The sequence below is a fragment of the Sceloporus undulatus genome, chromosome 1, assembly GCF_019175285.1.
Source record: "Sceloporus undulatus isolate JIND9_A2432 ecotype Alabama chromosome 1, SceUnd_v1.1, whole genome shotgun sequence".
Lineage (NCBI taxonomy): Eukaryota > Metazoa > Chordata > Lepidosauria > Squamata > Phrynosomatidae > Sceloporus > Sceloporus undulatus.
The window spans coordinates 304,216,537-304,242,637 of NC_056522.1; the positions used below are offsets into that span (position 1 = coordinate 304,216,537).

The 26,101-nt window shown below is 41.6% G+C and overlaps 1 protein-coding gene and 1 long non-coding RNA gene across 5 annotated transcripts in view; both read left to right on the forward strand.

The window, feature by feature from the left end:
• LOC121919699 overlaps positions 1-5,381 on the forward strand; it is a 142,566-nt gene extending 137,185 nt beyond the window's left edge. For all 4 annotated transcript variants that reach the window (XR_006101561.1, XR_006101558.1, XR_006101560.1 and 1 more), the window contains one exon: positions 5,043-5,381. This is a non-coding gene — a long non-coding RNA (uncharacterized LOC121919699). The remainder of the gene's footprint in view (positions 1-5,042) is intronic.
• A 6,748-nt stretch (positions 5,382-12,129) lies between these two features.
• Positions 12,130-26,101, forward strand: part of HSD17B12 (hydroxysteroid 17-beta dehydrogenase 12) — a 69,505-nt gene continuing 55,533 nt past the window's right edge. Inside the window, exon 1 of the mRNA XM_042461560.1 lies at positions 12,130-12,336. Coding sequence (XP_042317494.1) covers positions 12,174-12,336 — 163 coding nt within the window. The 5' untranslated portion in view covers positions 12,130-12,173. The remainder of the gene's footprint in view (positions 12,337-26,101) is intronic.

Below are 26,101 nucleotides of genomic sequence, written 5' to 3' on the forward strand. Positions count from 1 at the left end.
CTTGTTAAGGCCTGGAGTTTATGTACCTGAATGTACATATATATATATTTATTTCGGTCAATGATCAGTTTAAAAACAACAACAATATGCATACAATCCAGTGCATTAAAATAAATATTAAATACAGAGTTTAAAACAGTGTTAAATAAAAGTATTTATATTATGGTGATAAAAAACAACATAAAATAGTAATACATTTAATACTAAGACAGTATCCTACATTGACAAGCTACTGCTGCAACACAAAAACTAGCTACCTTGGCTATAAGGCCCCATTCCTACTACCCCTTTTGCCCTGGGTAGATCCAAGCAGATCCGGTAATCCCCATACCAAATCTCTCCAGAAACAAGTTCCCACTACCTTTACACCGAATGAACCTTCCCGGTGCAATTTACCCTGCTGATGTTCACACTTCACAAAGGTAGCGATTTAAGATACCTGTTGTCAATCAAATGATTTGCATAGTCACTTCCTCTGTCATCAATGGTGATGTCATTTATCTGCTGCAGCCATTCGTCAATGGCATGGGTGCTCCCCCCTCCTTTTTTAAAATCTAGCAGGATCATTAGCATATTCTGTCAACTTGCCATTTCTATGAGGGTGCACAGGATTGGGGGGAGGCCCTGGGGGAGGAGGAAGGCACAGGCTGCAGAGGAGGACCAGGACCAGGATGATGGGAAAGGCAGGGGGAGGCCATTGTCCACGGCTGCTGCTGCTGCTGCTGCTGCTGCTATGCAATCCCTCCTCAGCTGCCCCTTCACCCAAGAAAAAGAGCAGCAGCAGCAGCAGCAAGGCACGGGCTTCCTGGGCTGTTACCTCCACTCTGGGGCCACCGCAGACCTGAGGCCTCTGCGGAGCCTGGGGAAGCCGGAGAAAGTCGGGCACAAGTGTACCACTGTCCAGGTGGCTCTGCAGTCTCAGAAGAGGCCTGGGAAGCCGGAGAAGGCTGGGCGCAAGGGCACCGTTGGCTGGGTGCCACGATGGCCTCAGAGGTGGCCTGGGAGGCTGGAGAATTCCAAAGCACTGAGCCAGGCCACTTAAACCGGGGTTATACCTGATGTATGGCCCGACCTGGAGTCCTCTTCCCCCAGCCCCTTTTCCCTCCCTTCTCTCCATTCCCATGGCTTGGGGCTGCTTCCTAGAGGCATGGGGGGGGGACTGACCGACGAGTCTCCCTCCCTCTGTCTGCAGGAGGCTTAGGGTGCAAAAGCCAGGTAGGACTCCCAGAGCCCTCCTTCTTTCCTTCCTGGGGCTCTTCAAGGGGATTTGGGGCCAGACCCCTCGGTCGACTGATCAGCCGAGGGCGAAGGGGGCCCTCGAGTAATCCTGGAGACGAGGCATTTGCATAATCTGTCACCAAAAAACAAATTTTAAAAAAACTGCTTGCAAAGTGGCCGGTGCAAGAGGGGAAGCATGTTCTGCCCACTGCTCACCCTCTGATCTTCATCCCTCCCCCTGAACTTGACCCGATCATGACTGGGGCCAAGTTCACATTTGTCGGCAGCAAGGAAGAACTGGGTTTTCTAAAAAGAAACAGGGAGAATCCTGCTTTCGGAAAACCCGCTCTGAGGGGGATTTGCCTTGGATCGAGTGTGCAAAGCCCGATCCGGGTGTGTAAAAACTGGCACCAATGGGAACTACCCACTTTTAAACCGGTTTGGGAATCGGGGTAAAAGGTAGTGTGAATGGCCCCTCAGGAAACTAGAAAGTCAGAAAGTAATCAATGTAAAACACCTCAGATCTCCCTGGTATACTTTATAAACTTGGATTAATAAAGTGGTGATGAAGGTCACAGTAGTAAAAATGATACAATAAAAAAACCCCTACAGTTTCTATTTTCTCTGCCTTGCAAGGACATAAGTGTTCACAATATGGTACCTTATTATATCTTCCCTTCAGCTTCTATGTATATACTTTATTACACTTGTACCAGTATGGCAACCTGGTTGTCTGCTTGTACAAACTCACTCTCATTCGGTTGTGGTTGTTCACTCAATTTCATTGTAAAACCTTGTAGTTTTTTGGATACAGCCAGCCACCTGCTTGACTGGTATATTGCTGCGCACATTGGGGTTTCCTCCTTCTAAATTTAGTGCCTAAATTTTGGCATCTGGTTACCTAATCCAGTGAAAGAAAATTGGCCTAGGTGACCAGACTCCAAAATTTTTCTTTCTAACTAAGTTTTCTTTATAACCAAGTTTTCTGTAAATAAGCACAATTTTCATTCATTAATCTCTTATGTGAAGCTGTCAGCAGTGCATTTTTGTTCTTTCTATCTTGCCTTCCTAATCTTTCTGACTACAAACCTGTTCTGTCAGGTAGGGGAGGGTCCCTTTTGGTACACTTAAAATACTCTGCTCTTTTGTTCAGTAGCCTCCAGGTCTTGACACAGGAGTGTGGTATTGCTAAGTGGGTAGTATATCATTCCAACACTCCTACTGTCAAAATGAGCTTGCAAATTAATGAATGAATGCACTAGCAATGATTTACATAATTTTTGCACATGCACGTATATCGCTGAGAAATTGCTAGAAGTATTCAGTGTGGGTATTTCTTCAGGTACTGATTAAAACTCCACACCCATTCTGGCAGGCAAGCAGGCGACACTCTCGTAAAGTGAGAAAAACAAATGATAGTAATTGTAATCATGACTGGAAAAAAATTGATAGAGACAACCTTCAGTCAGATAATGCCTGTAGAAATGAGCATGGCATGCACATCAATACTCAGTAGAGTTCTATACATTGTTCAAAGATGGTTGTAAGCCACCCAGCTAGGAAATTCTGGGAATTATAGTTTTCTGAGACATTTAGCCATCTCTATCAGAGAGCTCTGGTGCCAACACGAACTATTTTCCAGGATTCTCTAGCACTTAGCCAGGACAATTAAAGTGGTGTCAAACTGGATTACAGTATTTCTGCAATGTGTTTTGCCTCCTAAATACAGTCCTTAGAGAGAAAATTCCACAGAAATAAATATGCTTATGATTGCCAATCGTAAGGTCACAATGCTTTCTTTCTAAGATGACATGCTTTCTTTAACACATTCCAAAGAATAGTTTTTGGTTGCAAATATGAAATAGGAAAATGGCCACAAATGTTCTGTAAATTTATAGCCATATTACTCTGTAGCCATTATACTTTATAGCAATGGATTTCATAGTTACCATATCTATTCATGTGGAGGTCAACCTCATGTATAAGACGAGGGTAGGTTTTGGGGCCAAAATTGTGGCTTTTTATATTGCCCATGAATAAGTCGAGAGTAAAACTTAAGGGCATATAACCAAGGATGTAAAGGATGTCCTACTTGCTCTTATTCCACCTTCCCAGCTGGGCCTGCTCCTTCAGCTGGGAAGAGGCTCGGGGAGCAATTGCTCACTCTTCCTCCATCTTATTACTGTATTGACCCATGTATAAGTCAACCCAGGTGTTTTGGGTCAGTTTTATAGTATAAATTTCTCAACTTATTGATGTGTATATACAGTACTTCTGTTTTATTTAATTACATATAAATGGTTTGATCAAATGTAGAAAAAACAATAGGCCTGAAACAAAAAAGCACAAAAGAGTTGCTTCTGGCTGCTCTGGGGATGGGGCATGCAGATGACCAGGAAAAGCCAGCTGGAAGAGAGTGATGAAAAGCCGCTCCTTGCTGGCGGCTTGTCCAGGGCTGTGGCAGCAGCCAGCTTCGGGACTGCGGCAACCTGCCCCGATCGGGGTCTCATTGGGGCTGGAGTGGCCAGAGGCCACTCCAAGCTGCCCATCTGTTTGACCCCTATATTAAAAGTATCCAAACTAACAAAATTAATAATCAGAACAAATCACCACTGATGTTCTAGTATTCCAATACTGAAACTCAGGGAATTGAAATCTATCAATGACACTGCACAAAATCAGTTCAGACCTAGAATAGTTATAGCCATGTATGGCAAAGATAGGAGTGAACATGCCATCAGTGGCTATATGTTCTACCATGATTCCATCTTGCCAATTCGAATGTCATGTCGCCTTGCACAAATGTCAACTTACAGTTGCATAAATGAGGTGAGAGTGGTTGACATTTGGAAAGTCTTCTCTGTGTTGGAAATAAAAAAAATTAATTAAAAAAAGGAAAGTCTTATCCAACAGCCTCACTCAAACTAAAATATGATAATGCAATTACTGCTAGTTTTCTTTAACTGCAAGAACAGAAGTTCTCCACAGTCATGTGGACTACTATTATGTAACAATAGGCAGCCTGACTCACAAAACAGTTTCTTTTCTCTTCATCCCACTTCCTCTGCATTTTTGGCATGTTTCCATCTCTCTGTGTATCCCCAACAGCATGTGCTGGTCTACCTGCTTCTCCTCTCCCATTAGGCTTCATCCTGAGGGTTTGCATCTTCTTCCATTCTTCACTACAGGAACATAAATCACACGGTACTCCAGCATTTCTTGGACTCTAAATCCCAGTACTCTTAACTCCTTTTGGCATGGCTGGCTAGACAGGCTGGAAATCGTAGTCCAGTGATATCTGGAAGCCCATATGATTCCCACCTAGAATCTGTTTCAGAAAACTACAGCAGGTGGGAATCTTGTGGCCTTCCAGCTGTTGCTAGAGTGCAGCTACCAGCACGACTAGCCTAGATAGACAGTGGCAAGGAATGCCTGAAGTTGCAGTTCAACAAATGGTGGAGGGCTGCATGATTCCCATCCTAACAGATTGGTATGCATTAAAAGATATAGCCGTGTTAGTTGGTAGAATCATATGTAGATAGATCTTGTAGCACCTTTGAGATTAACTGAAAGAAAGAAATTGGCAGCATGAGCTTTCGTAGACTTCAGTCTGCTTCCTCAGATGCATTATGTGTCAATGTGTGGAATGTGTCAATAAAAAGAGGATACACTTGCCACAACGTGGTCCCAGATGCTCTAGTGTGGATACGGTAATTTGTTCATGTAAATAGGGCTATTTTGTTGTTATATTTAATATCTGTGATTTGAAATTTTTAAGCTTGAGCTTTTTAACTCAAAAATTAAAATGTTTATTTGAAATGCAGCTGGCAGAAAGACAAGACATACTAACTTTCTACAAGCAACTGGTTTAAACGTCAGTGGAGAAAGTGTCCTACAGTATGAACTCACACATTTCACACAAAATATTTTCTCCCTTGGAAAGAGAAGATTTATAAAATGCCTTGGAGTAAATATGAGACCCAAGCATGGAAGAAATCAACTTAAATTACTTGTTTAATTACTAGGAATTGCTAGGAATGATAACAAAGTTGCATTATGTATTCACAATTAAAATAAACTCAGGGTTTAAATTCTTTAATTCACTGCTTGTTTCTGTTTAAAATGTCTTATATGCAATAAATAATAAAGCATATACAACAGTGCTACTTATTTAATTATTCAGTGTGCATACTTCTTTTGTTGGTAGGGAACACCAAACTTATTTTTTAACATTTGGTAATAATATAGCCTGACATTAGGAATAGAGAAACCGAAGGTATGCCAGGATCTACTGCAGATTGCTGGATGATTTGCAGTAAATCAGTGTTTCTGGATCCCAGTTATTGGACAATAAAAACTAAAAACAAAGAATTCCCTATTAGGGCACCCTTGCTTCAGACATTTATCTCTGAATATCTGTGTTCCCTGCCTGCATTTCACAAAGTTTCAGTTGCCCTGCTCACCAAATTTAGAATTCTATTTGAGTGTCTAATGTATAACAACATATACCGGTAAATGTGTCTGTTCCGGTTATCCCAGTCTGGCTTTGTGACTTATGAGCTGGTGTAGAAAGCTCACTCCTACTTGCATCTAATCCAAGAGCTGGAAACATATAGTTCTCCAGAGTTGTCAGACCAAATCTTTCATCTTCCTTCACTGTTGCATATTCTAGCGGGCATTGATATGAGTTGTACTTCAATAACATCTGGAGTTCCATGTGTCTTCAATCCCTTGCCCTTTCCCACTGGTGTGTACCTGGCTCTGGCTGGTGGTTTTGGGGAGTCTCAAAATGAATAAATAAATAAATAATATAAAAATATAACTCTCATGATTGTGAAGTCTATCCATGTCTGCAGCCTATGTGTGAAAGAGCAACAAAAGTTGCAATAACTGAAAATGTAGTAGAAATGCTTAATTGTTCAGCCATAGCAGGCACTGTACCGTATCAATACTATAGGTAAAGGAATGCTGTCTCAAACTTGGAGTATTGAAGTGTGGGGAGAAAAAATTAAGACTAATAGGGTAGTCAACTGTTGTTGCAAGATGGGCAGAAGAAAACTGTTAGAAAGGTAGAGAAGTGTGCATCTTCTCTCCTGTCATGCTGATTTTTTAGCTCTGTGAGCACTGGAATCACAGAATAGGAACAGTCTAATACCCCTATTATAGAAACCCACTGCTAAAGTATTCTGAGAGGTGGCTATCCAACCTTTGTTTAAAAACCTCCAACAAAGAAGAATCCACCATTTCCCAAAGGAGTCTGTTCTACTGTGGAACAGTTCTTACCATCACTACGTTCTTAAGATTTAGTCAGAATGTCCTTTCTTGTAAATTGAATCAAACTCACTCTGTCTCCCACATGTCAGCCCTTCAGATATATCCAGCTTCCATCACTGTTTCCAGGCCTTTTGGTCAGTCTCCTCTGCACTTTTTTCATATTGTATGTTCTCATGCACATATTGGCCACCCTGCTTAGCTTCCAAAATCAGATGAGAACACATAGGTGAAATATTGGGAGTTTAAACTCCAAGCATCCAAAAGAGATAACTTCTCGATCTTTATTCTTCAGTTTAGTTTGAAGTAATCCCTCATTTTTTCACAAATTAGTTTATTGACTACTCTCTTAAATTAAAAAGGAGCATATTTGGCTCTCTGGCCTATCTCCACTTTCACAACATAAAATAAATAAAATTGAATGGTAAATTGTTGAAGCAGTTGTCTATTAAAATAACAGTACTAATATATTATTTCAAAAGGGGTCATTTGTAGAATCTCTGATCACTACTGTGCAAAAATTAAATCTGTATCAGCTGAATTTACACACAAAAAGAATGAAGTATGTTCTGGAGGATAAGTTGATTTTTTTTTAACATCTATTTCATGACAAATATTTTATAGATTCATGGGATTAACACAAGGATGTTTACAAATTATTTCCTCAACCCCACATTTTCTATTTTCATCCTGTTTCACTGATCTAGTATATCAAGGTTATTTGCATAAGCACAGCCTCTAAGGAAAATAAAACATTTAGTAACATCTTCATAAAACTCAAAGAACTGAAGAGCAAGGACCTTGTGATAATGGACAATGCCGCCTACCAACTCCCCTCCTTGCTGCATTCTTCACAATCATTGTAGTTGTGCATGTCTTTGGCAAGGGCGGCAGAGTGTTGTGAAGGTGAATTTCCCTAGCAGCAATCTATTGTTGGGAGCTATCCCTATTGGCCCTGCTTGTTGCACCACACTGAAGCTGTGCACCTGGATGGCCACCTGAGAAGCAACACAAAGCTCTGTTGAAGCTGCGAGATTAGGAGAAATTAAACATAAGAGTGAAACTCCAAATCTCAACTGTTAAATTCAAAGATAGACTTGAAAAATATAGAACTGAAGGTGCCTTTGTCTAAAATGCAGAGGCAGATTGTGACCTGACCTTTCCAAAAATCAAAGAACAATTATATTCTATGGTATACTCATTTCACTGTGCAGGCTGGAGAATTCCCTCTCTCCCATCAGACGCAGGCAAATGAGACAACAGGCAGATATCTCTCAAGGAGGCAGTTTACTTTCCGTTCCTCTGTATACAAGCTTGTCCTACAGCATAACACCTACACTGTACATTGAGGATCCTTCCTTATATACATGTGCATCTCCCAGCCTCTTCCTGGCATGTACCTTCTATACAGTCCCCCCATACAGGGTGACTTTGCAGTTTTCTGCCTATGATGATGCCCCCTCCTGTGATTCAGCACAGCCCAAATGCTGACTCATCATGGCAGCTTGGTGACTCCAGGTAACCTTGTCACCTTTCACCTACATCTGAGCATTTCCCCCAGGATCCATTTCTCTTGAATGAGAAAGTAAGACTTGCTAGCTTACAAAAGATCTGCTTTTGACAAAGATGAAAAGCGATAAACATAGACTCTTGGCAGGCTATGCTTTTACACTCTCTTCAAGGCATTTTTGTTGTTAACTGCCCTCAAGTCGACTCATGCTGACTCTGTGGATGATACATCTCCAAGGCTCCCTGTCCTCCACTGCTCTGCTTAGTTCCTGCAAATCCATACCTGTGACCTCCTTAAGAGTCCATGGGTGATTTCCATACCTGTGGGGTGGCGCATCTGCACTGGGTTTTAGTTTGGATTTTAAAGGAGTTATCCAACGTGCCAAGCCCTGTTTCCGAAACAGTTCAGAATTATTTCAACTTTGGACTAAAACCCAAAATGGATTGACAGCCTCTCCTGACATGAGAAACCATCTGCTGTCACTATGCGTAGCCAAGATACTGATAATTGATAATGAGGACAGCATGGCTAAAGGGCAGATGTTGTTGTTGTTAACCACCCTTGAGTTGATTGCCACTCATGGCAAACCTATGGATGAGACATCTCCAAGACCCCTGTCCTCCACTGTTCTGCTTAGAATCATAGAATTGGAATAATAATAATAAATAATAATAAAAATTTTATTTATATACCGCCCTTCTACAAAATCAGGGCGGTGCACAGCATTTCACACAATACAATACATAAAAGTTACACATACAAATTAAAATCCAGTGAACACAACAATAAAACTCTCAGCCAGCTTGCCACTGCTGACGTAGAGAAGGGGGAGAGGTTAATCGGGGCTCATATCAGGGAATGCCTGTTTAAATAAAAAGGTCTTCAGCCCCTTTTTGAACTGGGCCAGGGAGGTGGCCGAGCGGAGCTCAATGGGCAGAGAGTTCCAGAGGTTAGGGGCCGAGATGGTAAAGGTCCTTTTAGTAGTAGATACTAATCTAGCCCCTGCGACCCTTAACAACTGCTGCCCAGATGTTCTGAGGGTGTGGGGCGGATTGTATGGGGAGAGGTATCCTGGGCCCAAGCCATTTAGGGCTTTATAGGTAATAACCAACACCTTGTATTGCGCCCGGAAGCGAATAGGCAACCAGTGCAAATCTTTAAGCACTGGTGTTATGTGACTGGCTCTGGATATGCCAGTAACCAGTCGGGCTGCCATATTCTGCACTAATTGTAGCTTCCGGGTATGGTACAAGGGTTGTCCCATGTAGAGCGCGTTGCAGAAATCCAAGCGAGAGGTTACCAGAGCATGTACAACCGTTTCAAGGTCCCTCTGGCCCAGGTAGGGATGCAGCTGGCGTATCAGCCGAAGCTGATAACAGGTGCTCCTGACTGTTGCATCCACCGCAAGGGCCATCCAGTCCAACCCTCTGCCATGCAGGAACTCTCGTTCAAAGCATCCCCAACAGATGGCCATCCAGCCTCTGCTTAAAGACCTCCAAGGAAGGAGACTCCATTCCGGGGAAGGAGTGTGTTCCACTGTCAAACAGCCCTTACTGTCAGGAAGTTCTTCCTAATGTTGAGGTGGAATCTTTTTTCTTGTAGCTTGCATCCATTGTTCTGGGTCCTAGTCTCTGGAGCAGTAGAGACCTTGATAGATTGGAAAGCTGGGCAAAGGCTAACAAAATGAATTTCAACACGGAGAAATGTAAGGTACTGCACTTAGGGCGGAAAAATGAAATGCACAGACATAGGATGGGGGACACCTGGCTGAATGAAACTACATGTGAAAGGGATTTGGGAGTCCAAGTAGACCACAAGTTAAACATGAGTCAACAGTGCGATGCGGCAGCTAACAAGGCCAATGCGATTTTAGGCTGCATCAATAGAAGTATAGTATCTAGATCAAGGGAAGTAATAGTGCCACTGTATTCTGCTCTGGTCAGGCCCCACCTGGAATATTGTGTCCAGTTCTGGGCACCACAATTCAAAAAGGATGTTGAGAAACTGGAGCGTGTCCAAAGGAGGGAGACTAAAATGGTGAAAGGTCTGGAAACCATGCCCTATGAGGAATGACTTAGGGAGCTGGGGATGTTTAGTCTGGAGAAAAGAAGGGTAAGAGGTGATATGATAGCCCTATTTAAATATTTGAAGGGATGTCATATTGAGGAGGGAGCAAGCTTGTTTTCTGCTGCTCCAGAGAACAGGACCAGAACAATGGATGCAAGCTCCAGGAAAAGAGATTCCACCTCATTAGGAAGAACTTCCTGACAGTAAGGGCTGTTCGACAGTGGAATGCACTCCCTTGGAGTCTCCTTCCTTGGAGGCCTTTAAGCAGAGGCTGGATGGCCATCTGTCAGGGATGCTTTGACTGAGAGTTCGTGCATGGCAGAATGGGGTTGGACTGGATGGCCCTTGTGGTCTCTTCCAACTCTATGATTCCATGATTCTTAATAGAGTCCATCCATCTAGCATGTGGCCTTCCTCACTTTCTGCTTCCCTCCACCTTTCCTAGCATCATTGTTTTTTCCCAATGAGTCCTTCCTTCTCAGGATGTGTCCGAAGTACGACAGCCTCAGTTTTGTCATCTTGGCTTCCTGGGAGATTTCTGGCTTGATCTGCTCTAGGACTTGGGTATGGGGATTGTGTCATGATGTGCAACATAAAGGACCACTATAGCCTAACGTATTCACCCCAAAGGCTGGAATGAAGTCATTTCTGATTTATGGCGGTTTGTTCAGTGCTGTGTGCTGACATTGCCTTCTTCCAAGGCTGAGAGGGAGTGACTTGCCCACAGTCACTCATTGGGTTTCCATGGCTAAGGGTTCCAACTCTGGTCTCCCAGACTCTTAGTCCAACACTCAAACCACTATTGGTTCTCAATGAAAGGGTTACTCTCCTATGACACCAAGTGGGGAGCCTATGAGTACAACCAGGACAGTTAAGCACACAAATAGCTAAGCAGGGCTGCATCCGCACTGCAAAAATAATCCGGTTTGAGACCGCTTTGACTGCCACAGCTCAATGCTATGGAATTCTGGGAACTGCAGTTTGTGAGATATTTAGCCTTCTCTGTCAGTGAGCTCTGGGGCCCCAGGATCCCCAGCCATCGAGCCATGGAAGTTAAAGTAGTGTCGAACTGCATTAATTCTGCAGTGGGGATGTTACACGATGCCTTAACTTTTTAAACTTTGTGTAGTCTGTAGATTGTGCGCCGTCTGGAAGGTTTTATGTCTGTTCTATCTCCTGTTTGTAAAGCGCTGTGTAAAATTTTTACAGCGCAATATAAATAATAACAATAACAGCCCAAGACTCTTTGAAAACAAGCCACGCACAAGCTGCGTCCACACTTGTAGAAATAATCCAGTTTGGTACCACTTTCGACTGCTGTGGATGAATGCTATGGAATTATGGGAATCGTAGTTTGCTGTGGCACCAGAGCTGCCTGAGAGAGACAGGCTGTGTGTCTCACAGAACTATACGCCCTAGAATTCCATAGCATTGGGCCATGGCAGTTAAAGCGGGGTCAAAATGCATTAACTCTTCAGTGCAGATACAGCCATAAAGGCTTCCAACTTCTCCAATTGCTCAGAGTAAAAGTTGTTGCCTATCTATCTATCTATCTATCCAATCCCTCTCTCTCTCTCGCAGTGGTCCCCAATCTCTGCCCTTTATGAGATTTTGGACTTCAGCTCCCAGAAGCCTCTGCCATGTTGGCCAAGAGTCTGGGATTCTGGGAGCTGAAGTTTGGGGACCATTGATCTAAAGGGCCTCTTCTCAGCCGGAGCCCATCCCCCTCTTCCCCAACACTTCCGGGACCTTCGCCTCTCGCCTGATTCTTCAATCCACCCGCTCAAAATGGCGCCACCCAACCAGTACGCTCCCTCCTGGTGACTGACGTCCCTCTCAGCCAATAAGAGCTCCAGGGACTGGGGCGTTGGCAGACATGTGCGCCGGGGCCGGCATTGGGAGCGGAGGGCGGGGCCAACGTCAGATTCCCCCCTCCTCCCCTTTCCCCGCCTCCTCCTCCTCCTCGCGGTGTCCAATGGCGAGCCAGCGTGGGTTGGAGCCAGCCAATGGCCGCGCGGCAGGGGCGGGGCCTGCGCGTGGGAAGGGGTCCGAAGTCTGCCCGGGGGCTCAGTGTGGCCTGGGCAGTCGGCGACGTCGGTTGTGCGCCATGGAGGTCTCCGGGTCCCTGCTAGGCCTCGCCTTGTACTGGGTCGGGGCGGGCTGCGTGGCCTACTTCGCCTACGTCCAGCTCTGCTACGCGGTCTATGCCCTCCGCATGTGGGTGCTGGGGAACTCGGGGGCGGTGGGGCCTCACTTGGGCGCCTGGGCAGGTAAGAGAGCTCCTTTTAGGCCCGGAGCCAGGGCAGTTCCAAGAGAGCGGCTGACAGCTCCTTGGCTCCAGGGTTACAGCCTAAGAAAAGACACAAAGGAGAAGGGAAGGGGCTCAAGTCCAGCAGAGACTGCCGGTTCTGCGCTCCCTCGGAGGACAGGAGGGCAGCGGCAGTCAAGGGAGGGCCTTTGGATGAATGAATTCTGGGCCTGGGCCCCATCCCCAGCCACACCGCCATTGCATGCAGATGCTCCAGCCATGCTCCCCTTCAACCCAGCCTTTGCGACTCCTCTGGGCTCCTAGGCTTTGAAGGGAATCCTTACCCTCCTCGTTATTTGTATTGGACAGGAGTCAGCCCAGGCATTACCACGGATTAGTGACTGCTCCACATGTGTCCCTCTGGTAGATGACAAAAAGGGAGAAGTGAGGCTGGATCCTGGTTTAAAGGGAAGAGATGTCGGTCTGTCTGCATGTTTAAATGTGCAAAAGCTTTAGTGACGCCGCCGTCCTGGAATTCAGTCTCTCTTCAGCATAGTTTTTATACTCGAGATCAAGGTCTTAAAAAGAAACCCTTGCCGGTTTCCTTTGTATCCTTCTTGGCACACTGTTCTGAGTCATGGTTCTTGGTAAGTTGTAAGGGTTTGCTCTCACTTGTTTTGCCTGAGTGATATTCGGCACATGCACGTTGAAAAGCCATAGTCTTGCATAGTGTCTTGTGAGGATCCATGCTAGATTTGACTGTCAGAAGGGGAGAGAGTCCCTCTTGACCATGGAGACCCTCCGGCTGATCTTGGGAGAGGAAGGGAAAGGCAAACGCCTCTCAGCAAACCTTGCCAGCAAAACTTTAGGATTGCCATAGGTTCAAAATGACTTCAAGGCACAGAGCAGCAGAAACATTTGTATTCTACCTCTTCCAAATTAGATTTGCTGTTTATGTTTCTGAACAGAGGGATTTAAAACAGAGGTCCAAAAGTCCAAAAATGAGGGCGAATGTTGAAGCCAGGAGGCCTGCAGTTACTTAGTGGCCAAATGGGAATTGTTAGGCTCTCAGGTGTCAGATTGTGCCCAATTATGTCTAATGGGATGTAGAGACAAATTTGTGTGGAGTTGTAGGGGGTTGTGTACATTTTTGAAACAATAAGGCTCAACAACAAAGGATCGGGGGAACCAGCCGGTTAAATTACCTTGGCAAGCAAAAGACAAGATTTTAAAACAAAGGGGCAAAATACTTGCGATGCTGGTATCCATCCAGAAGGCATTCCTGAACGTGATGCTATGCTGCTGCAACCAAGACAGCTCTGGTTTTGCTACGTAATTGTTTCTTAGTTATTTGAGAGACAGCCTGCCCTGATTTTGATTGCTAGCGATCTGTGGAGGCTTTTGAAACTTGAAGAGTGTTATTATGTTAATCTAAACAATGGACTTCAGTATTGCTGGTCCACTTTGGTATTTTCTTTTCTTCAAGAGATGACAGAGTAAGTGGCTTTTATTGAACCGGCTTGTGTTGAGGCAAGGGCATACTGGTGTGTAGATTCTGATTTACTCTGGATACCAGACAGAACTGGTAAAAAATCTCCCTGTTTCAACATATTTCATTATTTGGCGCCAAACCGTTTAGCTTTATTGTCTGATTTTTAGTTTGACTTTTGGCAGAAGGAAAGAGATGCTTTTGCTTTGGCAGTTGTAATACCACCTTCTAAGAGAATAAGGCCTGGTTTGTTTACTGCCCACATTTGTCTCTTATGGCTTTATCTGTGTGTCTTTGGTTATATTTTGCGCTTGCTTTGTCTTTTCTCATAGCTTTCTAATATGCTGAGACCCTTCTGCATTGTGGAGTTGGTTGTCCATAGTGCTGGCATAGCAGTTCTAATAGCAACAACTGCTGTGGTGCGGAGTACAGCAACTTCTGTTGCTGGTTTAAAGACCTGAAGTTTCCCTAGTGCTGGAAGTTTCACTATCCAAATCTATGTTCAGAAAGACAGGAGACAGTAATAGTACTTTGTACCAAGCAAACGTGTTTATCCTGTTTTGGAAAATACAATTTTGCTGAATGTCACAATATTATTCAGTCAATCTATAGAGTACTACATTCTCCTTGGCATGGGAATTTCTTGGCATGAGAAATACAAATTGATCTGTATCTCTAGTATGCTTGCCATGACAAGTATAGCTTGATTCATATCTCCAGTATTGCTAAATAGTGTGAATTGAACCTGATAATAGGAAGACAAGAAATATAGTTGAAAGGTCAGGATTATATGTGAGTCCCAACAAATTTCAAATTGAAATGAATGGGACTTTTTATTCACTCCTAGTATGCATATCATCGATTTCATTTGTGCAGTTCTAATGGGAACTGTCAGTTTAGAACAGATGAGAAACAAAATAAAAGGTGACAGAAATAGGATCAAAATCCTCAATGCAACTGTTCAGCAACTTGTGCATAGGGACAAACAGAACTTTTATAATAGTCAGTGCAAAGAGTTAGAAGAAAACAAAAAAACAGGTGAACTCTTTCACTAGTCCCAAGGAATTAAAGGGAAATTTAAACCAAGAGTAGGGATACTACATGACCAGCGGGTGATTATGCTATGATCAAGACAAAAATGAAAACTATGAAGGAAGAATAATACTGAAGAACTATTTAAAAGACTTGAAATGATGATAGATTACTTCAGGGAAGAACCTTTTGACAGCAAACCCACAATTTTAGGAAGTGAAGTAGAAATTGCTCTTAAAGTAGTTGGGAGAAATAGATCACCAGGAACAAGTGGCATACCAATAGTGCTATTTCAGTATGCAGAGGCAGAAGCCACTGAAATTTCTTGGAACCAGTGAAAGAGGTCACAAATATGGAAAAGAAAAGAATGGCCCACTCAATATATATTTCAGTCCCCAAATAACACCAGAGATTATACTAGCCATTGGATCATTGCTTTAATCTCCCATGCAAGGGAAGTAAAGGTAAAGATTTTACCACAAACACTTTGTCTTATGTGGAGTGAGAAATGACAGGTGTCCAAGTTGAATTCAGAAAAGGCAGAGACATGAAGGGTGGATCACAGCATTTGATTATCCTGATGCATAACATATACTGTACTCGGGACCAGAGGCCATTGCCAAGACAGAATAAAGAGAAACAAAATGTTTTCCAGTTGCAAAGGAGTTGAGTTGGATAAGTCTCAATTTATCACACGATAGGTTTAATTTTGTTGTTGTGTGCCTTCAAGTCATTTCCAACTTATGGAGAACCTATCATAAGGTTTTCTTGGCAAGATTTGTTCAGAGGAGTTTTGCCATTGCCTACTCCAGAGGCTGAGAGCTTGTGATGTGCCCAAAGTCACACAGTGGGTTTCATGGCTGAGCTGGGAATCGATTCCTGGTATCTAGAGTTGTTGTCTAACATCCAAACCACTATGCCATGCTGGCTATGCAGAGCATATAATAAGGCAAGACTAGATTCAGAGGAATTAGGTGTGAACAAGTGAAGATGGGCAAATGACATAGATACTGGTAGAAAATAGAAAAGACTTGGAACAGCTACTGAGGAAAGCCAAGAAAGCAAAAATAATGACGACAGATGTACATAAAGTTAGAGGGATGGTGGAGACATTGAACTACAGATGCCTTGGAGAGCTCTCATTCATAAGGTCACCATAAATTGAAACTGATTTAAGGGCAATTAACAACAATAATAGTGGGGATTAGCATTAAATGTAGCCTTCAGAAAAAGACATGGTTCTGAGACTCCATAGATCTTTTTTGTACATTATAAAAGCATCATAGAGTCACAGAGCTAGAAGTCTAGCATAGACTAGTATACACAATCAAAGCATTTCCAAGCAATGACCATCCATCCTATGCTTCCAATGAGGGCAAGTCCCCCACCCTCAGAGGCAGTCTGTTCCATTGTTGCTCTTTGAGAATTGCACTAGTTCAGCTTTTGCAATGGCACTCCCACACTTATCTGTGCTCAAGAAAGGAGTGCTCTTTATTGTGAAACATTTGCAAAGTTTGAGCTTTACTGTGATAATTCATCCTTGCACAATTGTGGTACAAGTGTATAGAGCTTGCAGGTTTATATTAATGAAATCCTTTTTTGTTTTAATTTGTATAGTTAAGGATCTAAGTAAGAATACAGTGCACCTGCGCCATGTATGGACACATTTTACACAGCTTCCAGCTTATGCGGAAGCTGCTTAGGGAGAAAATGCTTAGGGAGAAAAACAATGGTATTCGCCACATGCATGCGCCCCATTATTTCCTATGGGGCTCGAGCATAGGCAGATTTTCCCTTACATGGGGGGATCCAAAATGGATCCCCCGCATAAGGAGAGGGCCCACTGTATATTGTTATCAAAATTTTCATGATTACATATTGGGGTGAGAGGATACCGTATGTATTAAAATACAAAGATGCTTTTACAGAAGACCTAGAAAACTGCAAAGGTTAACAAACCCATAGCATAGCTAAAGGTAAAAGTTTTCCCTTGACAAGATTCAGCTCCGTTACTAAGCTGAAGAGCCAGTGTTGTAAAGACAACTGTGGTCATGTGACTACACAAAACACTGCTATCTTCCCACCGAAGTGGTACCTATTTATCTTCTTGCACTTTTTAAATGCTTTCAAACTGCTAGTTTGGCAGAAGCTGGGATTAGTGATGGGAGCTTGCCCCATTGTGCAATGCTTGGGTCTCGAACTGCCGACCTTGCAGTCGTCAGTCAGCATCTTAACCTGTGAGCCACCGCTCTAAAAAACTCTAGAGACTAGTTGTATCACTTCTGGCTCAACTCTGACATCTTCTAAGTCTCGTAATTTCTCTTTAATTTTTAGAAACATTACTGGGAACAGTAGTGTATATTGCCAGTTGTGTTGAGCAATAAAATAAATAAACTTTAAAAGCTGTAAAGCTTTTGCAATGTATTAATTTCACATTTGTCTAAGCATTATTTTTCATCACACTGCTAAAACCACCCTTTACCTTTTCATGATTCATCTACTCTTTCCACCACATTCAAATTATGTGGGGATTTGCAAGAGTAGGTACACACATTTATTGATCTTGCCTAATCTGTGTGGGATATGCCCTTTGAAAAATAGTGCATAATAAAGCGGGGGAAAATCTCTGAGAACTGAAACATAGATATAGAAGTTGAAAGCAATATAGAGCAATGGGTTTCACCCTTTGGTCTTCCAGATGATTTGGACTTCGTCTCCCAGAATACCATGCTTTGCTTTGGCTTCTTTGAGTTCAAACCATCTGGAGATCCAAGGGAAGAAGTACTGCTGAATACGCTTTCTCTGAGAAATGTAACTCTTCCCATATATTGGCAATTGTATTGTTAAAGTCCAGTCAATACTTGGTGAATAGCTTGAAGGAAATTTGTAGTATGGAAATTTTGGTTCTTTACATCCATGTTTTCAGCTTACTGTATACAGAAGGTGTAAGTTAAAATCCTTTTTTTCTCACTGCATCTTATCCCAGGACGAGCAAGATAGTTAACAGTCTCTTGGAGCAAAGTTCACTTTATTTTTCTTTATGCATAGTTTTGTTTCACAACCACTAAATGAAAGTAAACATTAATTTTTTTTAAAAAAAATTAAATCAGATTTCAAAATTTTCTTAAATAGTTTTTAAAAGGGTGTAAGTCAAAGATACAGTCATGAATACTGATTATGCAACTTCTTCTATTTTTTTTAATTATCTGACTATTTAAATTCATCCTGCATAAAGCACCCTGCTTGTTGCTGTATACTGTATATTCTCGTGTTATAAGTCTAAAAATTTAGTTCAAAATTTGACTTATCCATGGGTCAATGAAAGTATTATATCAACTCTTACATCAACTGCACCAACTCTTATTTAAAGGAAAGAACCATCCCCTGGTGAAAGGCAAGAGTATAATCTGTCCTGAAAGAACCAATCCTCATTACTCTCTCATCCATCCAGCCTTCAGAGTGAGCACAAATAGTTATGGCTACTGGAATTTTATATGCTCTTTGACATTATTTTCCTTTGCTTCATCATTTAGATCCTTTGTTGCATGCCCTTAAGTTTTACCCTCAACTTATCCATGGGTCATATCAAAATCCATAATTTTGATCCCAAAACGTGCCCTCAATTTAGAAATGAGGTCAACTTATAGTCTAGTATATACAGTAAGTAATTTAAAATAATAAAATAACTTAGGCTAAAATCTTTTTAGGCCTTTATGCTAGCATAATTTAGGATTATCTAAAATAGCTACTTTCTCCACTGTTGATTAACGAGGTATCCATTACAGTACTTCCCTACACAGCAGTTTTGTCAGGCTCTGCAAACAGCTACTTGGAAGAACTAGTGTGTAGCTCTGGCCTTTGTCTGGCTATATGCATGTTCCACACGAGTTTGCTTTCACTGTCACCTGAGTGGCTGTCTTCTCCTTCTTGGACCTCTGCAGAAGCATACTAGTGGAACTGTACACTCCATCAGCTTCTTACTAAATTTCAGCACCATTTCTGGGTCCTCCCCCAGTCTTTCCTTTTGCAGAAAAGTAAACAGTATTATTTGCTGGTCATTAAAAACTGTTTTTTAGACAAGCTGTTGTGAGTTAATTTTCCTAACTCTGTTCTTCAGGTTTTTGTTTTTTTAAATACAGTTGAATTCATCCACGAGCAGAGCTATACTATGGCATATTTTATTACAGAAGGCTGGAGAGCGGCAACTAATGTCTTTGGTCTCTTGCACTGTTAAGAAATAGGCTCTAGAAATTTGGGTAGCCTTCCAGAAAAATGTGGAAAGTATGCTTGATTGCTAAAAGAGCAGTTGGCAAAACTATCCCTCCTTTTTGTTTGCAGGAGTTTCTGTTATATCACACCTGCTTCTGTAAATGGGTGGGGCCCTGCCATTCACAAAAGAGCTCCTTTCATTCATAAGAGAGATGCCCCATGGGGCCTGAGTATTAGAAGAATAATTGTACTAGTAAAATACCTACAAGCAGTATGCCAAAGATGACATTGCATTCATTGTTACCTCCTAATATTCTTGGTCTGCAGCTCCTGTCAACTGCAGCAACCATAACCAGTGGTAAAGGACTTTTGGAGCTGGAGTACAACAGCATCTGAAGTTGCTGCCACTAAGGGAAAGAGCTTCAAATGGCTAAATAACAGTAAGAGCTGTTAACTGTCATCTAAGCAGTAGTGTTTCACTTCCCTGTCCTTCTTGATAAGTAGAAGCAGTAGAAATCAGTTCTTGTGTTCTTGGGAGAGATAGAGTCTACATCTTTTTTGAAGGCTAAATGCAATGTTAATCCTTGCTGATGTTGCTGATTGCCATCAGGTTAGCTTCAACTTATGGTGACCCTGTGGGATCAATAGCACAGTCTTTGCTATTATTATCTGCACCCTGTGTGTTTGAGTTCAGGGTCCAATTGGACTTAGTAGTTGTGCAAGCAGGTGAAGTCTGAAGGGCCTGAAGCAGATGGGCCAAATAAAATGCCCTCTGAGTGCTTTGGGGCCATGGTGTTCAAATGGCACATGCCCCCAAAGTGGCTGAAAGCTGCTCTGGGACCAGCTAACATGGCCTGAAGCCAGCCTGAAAAGAAGCAGCAAAAAGCAGCCCCTGCTGGTGGCCCGTTTGGGACAGCAGCAGCAGCCAGTTTTGGGATCCTGGCATCCAATTGCGGCAGTCTTGGAGCAATGGCGGCCAGAGCAGCCATTTGGCTCATCTGCGTCATTCCTATGAGATTCTACTGTTTGTTCTGGATCAAGTGGAATGTCCCAGGGAACTCTTCTAGCCATCTTTCTCCTATTCTTAATTTGTACAGTGCTCCCGCACCATACACAAGTGCACTATAAGCAGCTTCCAGCGTACGTGGAAGCCATGCAACAATTAAAGAAATGGTGTGTGTGCCCATGGCGCGTGCACTGCCCTGAACTGCAAGCATGTTCCTCATTGTTTGCAGTGGGGCGTGAGCATGCACAGATTTCCCCTTACATGGGGTGGTCTGGAACGGATCCCCTGTGTAAGGGAAGGGCCTGATGTATCACAAGCAACAAATGCCAACTTATAGTAAGAGGTTACAATTTGCTCCTCTTGAACATCTCATGGTAAAAAAAGTTAGGGCTTCTTGTTTTATTTAAGAATGGCTAAATGCCACTAAACTATTGTGAATTGGGGGATTGGACCTGTACTAGTTCTGGCTTGTTCTACCACAATGCTAAGATTTGGGCATTTTTCTTCATGCCCACACAGTATCTGATTTGTATGGCTATCTTAGCATGTAAGTGATATCCATTCCCTAAATACATCTGCCATTGTGTGTGCATGCATGTCTACTAGAAATCAGAGATATGAGAAGCACAAACTAAATTCTTCCAGAAACCCACTTAAACTAAATCAGTTGATCTGTGGGATAGATAAGGCTAACCTGATCCATGCTTTCATCATCTCTTGACTTGATCTCCCCCTCCTCAATCTAGTTAGTTCTTACTGTCTTGTCATGTGAAAGATTCTGGTACTTTTCCTTGGGTAGTATGCTCATACCTGTACTTCTGGCTGCTGCCTCTGAGAGTAAGAGTCCTTACTTGCAGTTTATCCTTTAACTTGCATTCAAGTTTGTTCTTAAATTTTTTTGTTTCTGTTCCAGGAGAGGGGGTGTGCAATTTATAAAGGTATAGGTATTTGTACTCATTAGCCATGCTGCAGGCTTCCAGAAGAGAAACATTTTGAGCAGACGGGCTTAGCCTAGAGAACCCTATAAAAATCTCCTCTTTAGTTAGTGTTTAGGAAGATGGATCAGGTTTTTTTCAGTAGGAAATTATGAGATCATAGTGATGTCATTTTTTTTTACTGAACTGCATACTGAACATGAACAATCTATCATTGTCATTCTGTGAAAAAATCATGTCTGAATACCTCCTTTCTTTGCAGCTTTAGCTGAGTAAGAAGGCAAGATGAAATTAATTAATTAATTAATTAATTATCACAAAGTGAGATGCTGCTGTGATGGTAGCAATTTTATCTAATCTTGAAGTGATTAACACAAATGAAGGGCATTGTGGGAATGCAGAACCAATAGGCTGCCACTTTGGTTTGCAATGAGTATGTGTATTTGGCATTCTACTTGGAGCCAGCAATTGTAAGGCAGCTACAGTGGAGCCTTGGTATCTGCTGGAGTTTTGTTTGAGGACCATTAGTACATATCAAAATCTGTGGATGCTCAAGTCCCATTAAATACAATGACATTGTATATAAAAGGGCAAAATCAAGGTTTGCTTTTTAAAATTTATATTTTTAAAAAACATTTTCAAGCCATGGATGGTTGAATCCATGTATACAGAGAGCTGACTTTACTAGGATCCTTAGGTGGCTTGTCAAGTAGTTCTTGTTGACATAAAAAAACTGGTTTTGATGGTGAATCTTCCAACTCAGATTTTACTGACACAGAAAGCAAAACACGGACAAAAAGAATATGGTTCATTAATATGGGAATAATGCAAATAAGACTCTTGTAGAGTGATGGCTAGGATTGTTGGGATATAGAGTCACAAGGAAAATGTACAATGTGGGTTTTAATAGTAACCAGGCATTAAAGGGTTACTGTGAACCATAATGATTTCGGTAGGCATTTAAACAGGAATTGACATCAAAAAAGATAGCCAACAATTGCTGAAAAGTCCTGTAGGACGCCACCAGTCTCAAGAGTCCCTCAGGAGGGTGGCTGGGTCCTTTGTGGCACAGAGGGAGAGGCAAGGACTAGTGGGCCTCACGGAGCCTTTGCTAGAGTAGTGAGGAGCATTTCACCCCAGAGTGGGTTGTTACTAGTGCAGATGGTGATTGGTGTCATTGCCTATATTGTTGTACACAGTGGAACTTCTAAGAATAAAAGCCTCATCTGAGAGACGTTTACAGTGTCTCTTTGCTTGTTGAGAAAGGGAGAAGTGTTTCTTCAGATCACAAGCTGCTGATTACAGTCACAAAGGTGGAAAATCTGGTGCCACACGTTGACGTATTGCCTCACGCACTACGTAGCAACATCAAAAGCGTTTCAACAAAGATGTCCATAATTTAAACTAGAAAAAGGATCTGAAATGCTTTGCAAAATAAGTGCTGGAGAGTTCCATTACAAATGTATTTGTTATCCACTTTCACAATTTGAGAAAACATAACCAGAAGCAGTATTGTGTCAGCAATTTTCTAAAAATGGTCAAATACTAATTTAATACATGTGTACCATACTATTTATAGAGACTGTGTATAATAGAGCACGTGTAGATTGAGTAATGGGCACTTGCTTGTTACCTAGCAGTTCCTCTAAATCCCTTAAATGTTTATGGAAACACAAAAAGTGATCAGTATAATGAGGAAATTGTTACATTGTCATGTTTGTTGGCAAAACATTTAAGTTTGAAATTTTCCCTTTGAGCATGTATCTTGGCTGCAGAATGAAGCTTTCTATACTGTATATTGTTGAATAGCATCCTCTGTTGGCTAATTTGTGAAATGACTGCACTGTTAAGTATACATTGCTGTAGTATTTTAAAAAACAGTAGCATTTTCTGAAGTTACATAATTATTATCAAACATTCAGCACAATGGTGGAGGGTAGCATTGTTGTAGTTCCAGCTTCAACTGAAATGCACAAACAGTGTTTTTAAAATGTAACCTGCTGTACTTGGTTTCAGCAGCTTACCATTTAACCCCACTTGCTACATTTGTTATGTGCTACATTTCATTTTATTTCAGACTTACTTAGATAGCCTTTTGAGGGGAAGGCAGCCTCTCATGATAGGAGGGAACAGCTTGTATTGTGTGGCTGTCTCTCTGTGAATTTCATATGTGTTTCCATGTTAAAATACAAATGCCAGTCAAATTCTCCAGAGTTGCACTCATGAAGATTCATGTTTAAAGGTGCACTTTTAATATCCATGACTTTTTCACTTCATTTTTTGTGGTAAGGCAGACAGAATTTGTAATTACTCTATCCTTCCCTGATTAATCTCACAACTCTCTCTGGTAGAACCCCACCACCACCACAATACACCTACTTCTCTGACCTGTGGCAGCATAGTCTGATAGACCCGAATGTTGTCATTTGTTGAGAATTTAAATGACTATGGATGGAAGCTCCATTTCAGACTGAAGTGGATCTGAATCTGGACAGGAGTTGCATGTTCTTTTGGAATATGTGTGGTATAAAATCTCTTGTGTTCATTTGACAAACAGTTTGTGAATAGTATTGTCCATTTCTGCTTGTCATCTTCTACCAGGTTTTCTTAAACCTGAAGTCACTACATTTGTACTGAACTTGAGATAATTCCTGTCTGCTGTCCATTTCTGAGCTGAAAATGAAGCAGTGGACCATTGAGATGGTCATAATCCCAATTGGAGTCTGGCCGTTCTACACTCCTAGTACAAGTTTAGTCTACATTATCTGAAATGCTTGGGATTAGAAGTGTTTGGGATTTTGGAACATCTTAATTGTCTAACCTTACATAATGAGATGTCTTGAAGATAGGACCAAGTCTAAACACAAAGTTCATTTACACCTTATACAGATAGCCTTAAGGTAATCTTCTACAATACTTTAATGCTTAAAACAAAGTTTGTTTACCCTGAACCATCAGAAAGAAATGGTGTCATTATCTCAGACACCCATGAGAAATGTTTCAGATTTCTGGATGATAAAGGAGACTCAATCTGTAGTCCAATAAAGTGCTCAGACTTTTTGTGGCTATTTAAAAAATCAACTCTGTACTCCCTATTTGGTTTGAGGGGAAGAGGACTATTTTGTTGTAAGGAGTACCACAGCTCAATACCAAAATGGCAGACATTGCAAATGTAAGTGCAAAAAAGTAAAGTGTTCCCATGGATGAGAAAGCTGCTATCTTGGAGTCATCTTGTTCAGTTTTATTTCTCACATCATGAAACAAGATTTGGACAGTTCTGTTTTGGACAGTGCTTTGGAGAAGTTGCTCTTACAGAAAATGAAAATAATTTTCTTTTGATTGGGTTGAATAATACGGGGCTTCAGCGTCCACACTTTTTTGCCATCCATTTGGGGTGGAACCAAATCCCTGTGGATGGGAGATTCCACTATTTTTCAAAACCTGTGGTTAAACATTCCCCAGGAAGTAAATTGGCTGAAACTCCTAGCCACAGTTACATTGTTTGGAGATGTGTGAACTTGTGTCTTTCTTCTATTTTTACTAGAGACATAAAACTTTTGGAACTTTTGAAGCAATGGAAGAGGAACTTTTCTTTCCATCCCACAGAAAAATAAGAAAAAATTTGGATAAATTCAAACAAGTGTTACATAAGCATCCTGTACAGATTGAACATCACTTTGTTACTTTAGGAATGTTAGATGTATTATGTGCTTAATATGTACATTTTTGTCATAAAATTATGTTTGGTATATTAAAGTACAGTTCAGTCAGGCAACAGTTTAAAACTAAATTCCTTGTGAAAAAAATTTGTAATATATTAAGCTATAAGGTCCTGGAGTGTGAGGATCCTTGGATTTGGCACTTTATTAGGAGCAAGCTAACAATAAATAATAAAATAAAAAGCAGAAGTTGTCTTCTCTAATCTTGCATAGTTTCAGGCACACATAATGTATTCATTTCCATAAAAAAAAGAAAAGTAAACCAAGACCAAGAATTGCAATGATCAGATTATGTGCATAAAAGTCTTCCTATTGTACAAATATATACTGTAGATATAATAATTTTGAGGAAGTAAATAAATGAACACCTTATTTACAAGATTTTTTTCATATTCCCAAATCAATTTTTAACATTTTTTTTTTGAAATTTCATTTCCCACCTCACCCCCCAAAAACTGGTTGAGAGACACTTTCCTGATTTTTTTCCAAGACTTCACATCTGTTTTGAACCCAGTTCCTTCCTCAGCTTGCAGCAAATCCTGGTACCCTGGGCTCATTTTGAGCTAGACTTATGGTGCAGTTGCATACCATCACAGACCACTTCTTAATTTTAATATAGCAAAATGGGAAAAAAAACTATTTGGCCTTAGTGTTTATAAGTAATTCAAGCATTCTAAAAAAAAAGTGATCATGAAAATTGTTCCTCTCTGACAATGGGTATCTCTTCAGATGTGTGTGATAGTCTGGGATGGAGGTAGTTGCAATTGGCAAAAATGAAGTAGCTGATCTCTGTCTGAAATCTTGCTGAGATAGAAATGCCTATGTCTTGTCTGCATCACTAGAGACTGTAGACTGGAATAATTTTAGTTCCAGCGATATGGTGGAATACAATATCTTATCAAATGTTAATGTTGTATTATATTTTACAGTGACAACCTTTTTCATCAAAGATTTTCCATGAGACCAATCAGAAGTGGTTTACCCATGGCAACCTCTGCACATTACTAGCAGGAATTAGCTGAAGTTCCACTGGCATTGTCCCTTGAGAGATCCTCTTGCAGTATTCTTTTTTCCCTACTTTTACTGCTGCCCAGTACCTTCTCCATTACCCTGATGAGATGTTTGGCACATTTACTTTGGCTCCTCAGTAGAAACTTGCTGACCAGCAGGGTTGGTAAAAGCAGTTTTAAAAAAAAACCAAACAAACAAAAACCCAGGGGCATCTGCTGAGCCACTGACCTGATTGGGGGAGGAGCTACCAGCAACTGGCTCTGTATGTACTTGTTGCCTCTATCATTCAGGTTTCAGTCTCAGATTAGAGAGCAGAAGATGTGCTGTGTTTGAAGGGGATCATCAGTTACTTTTACTTCTAGTGGGGGATTTTAAAGGAGGAGACC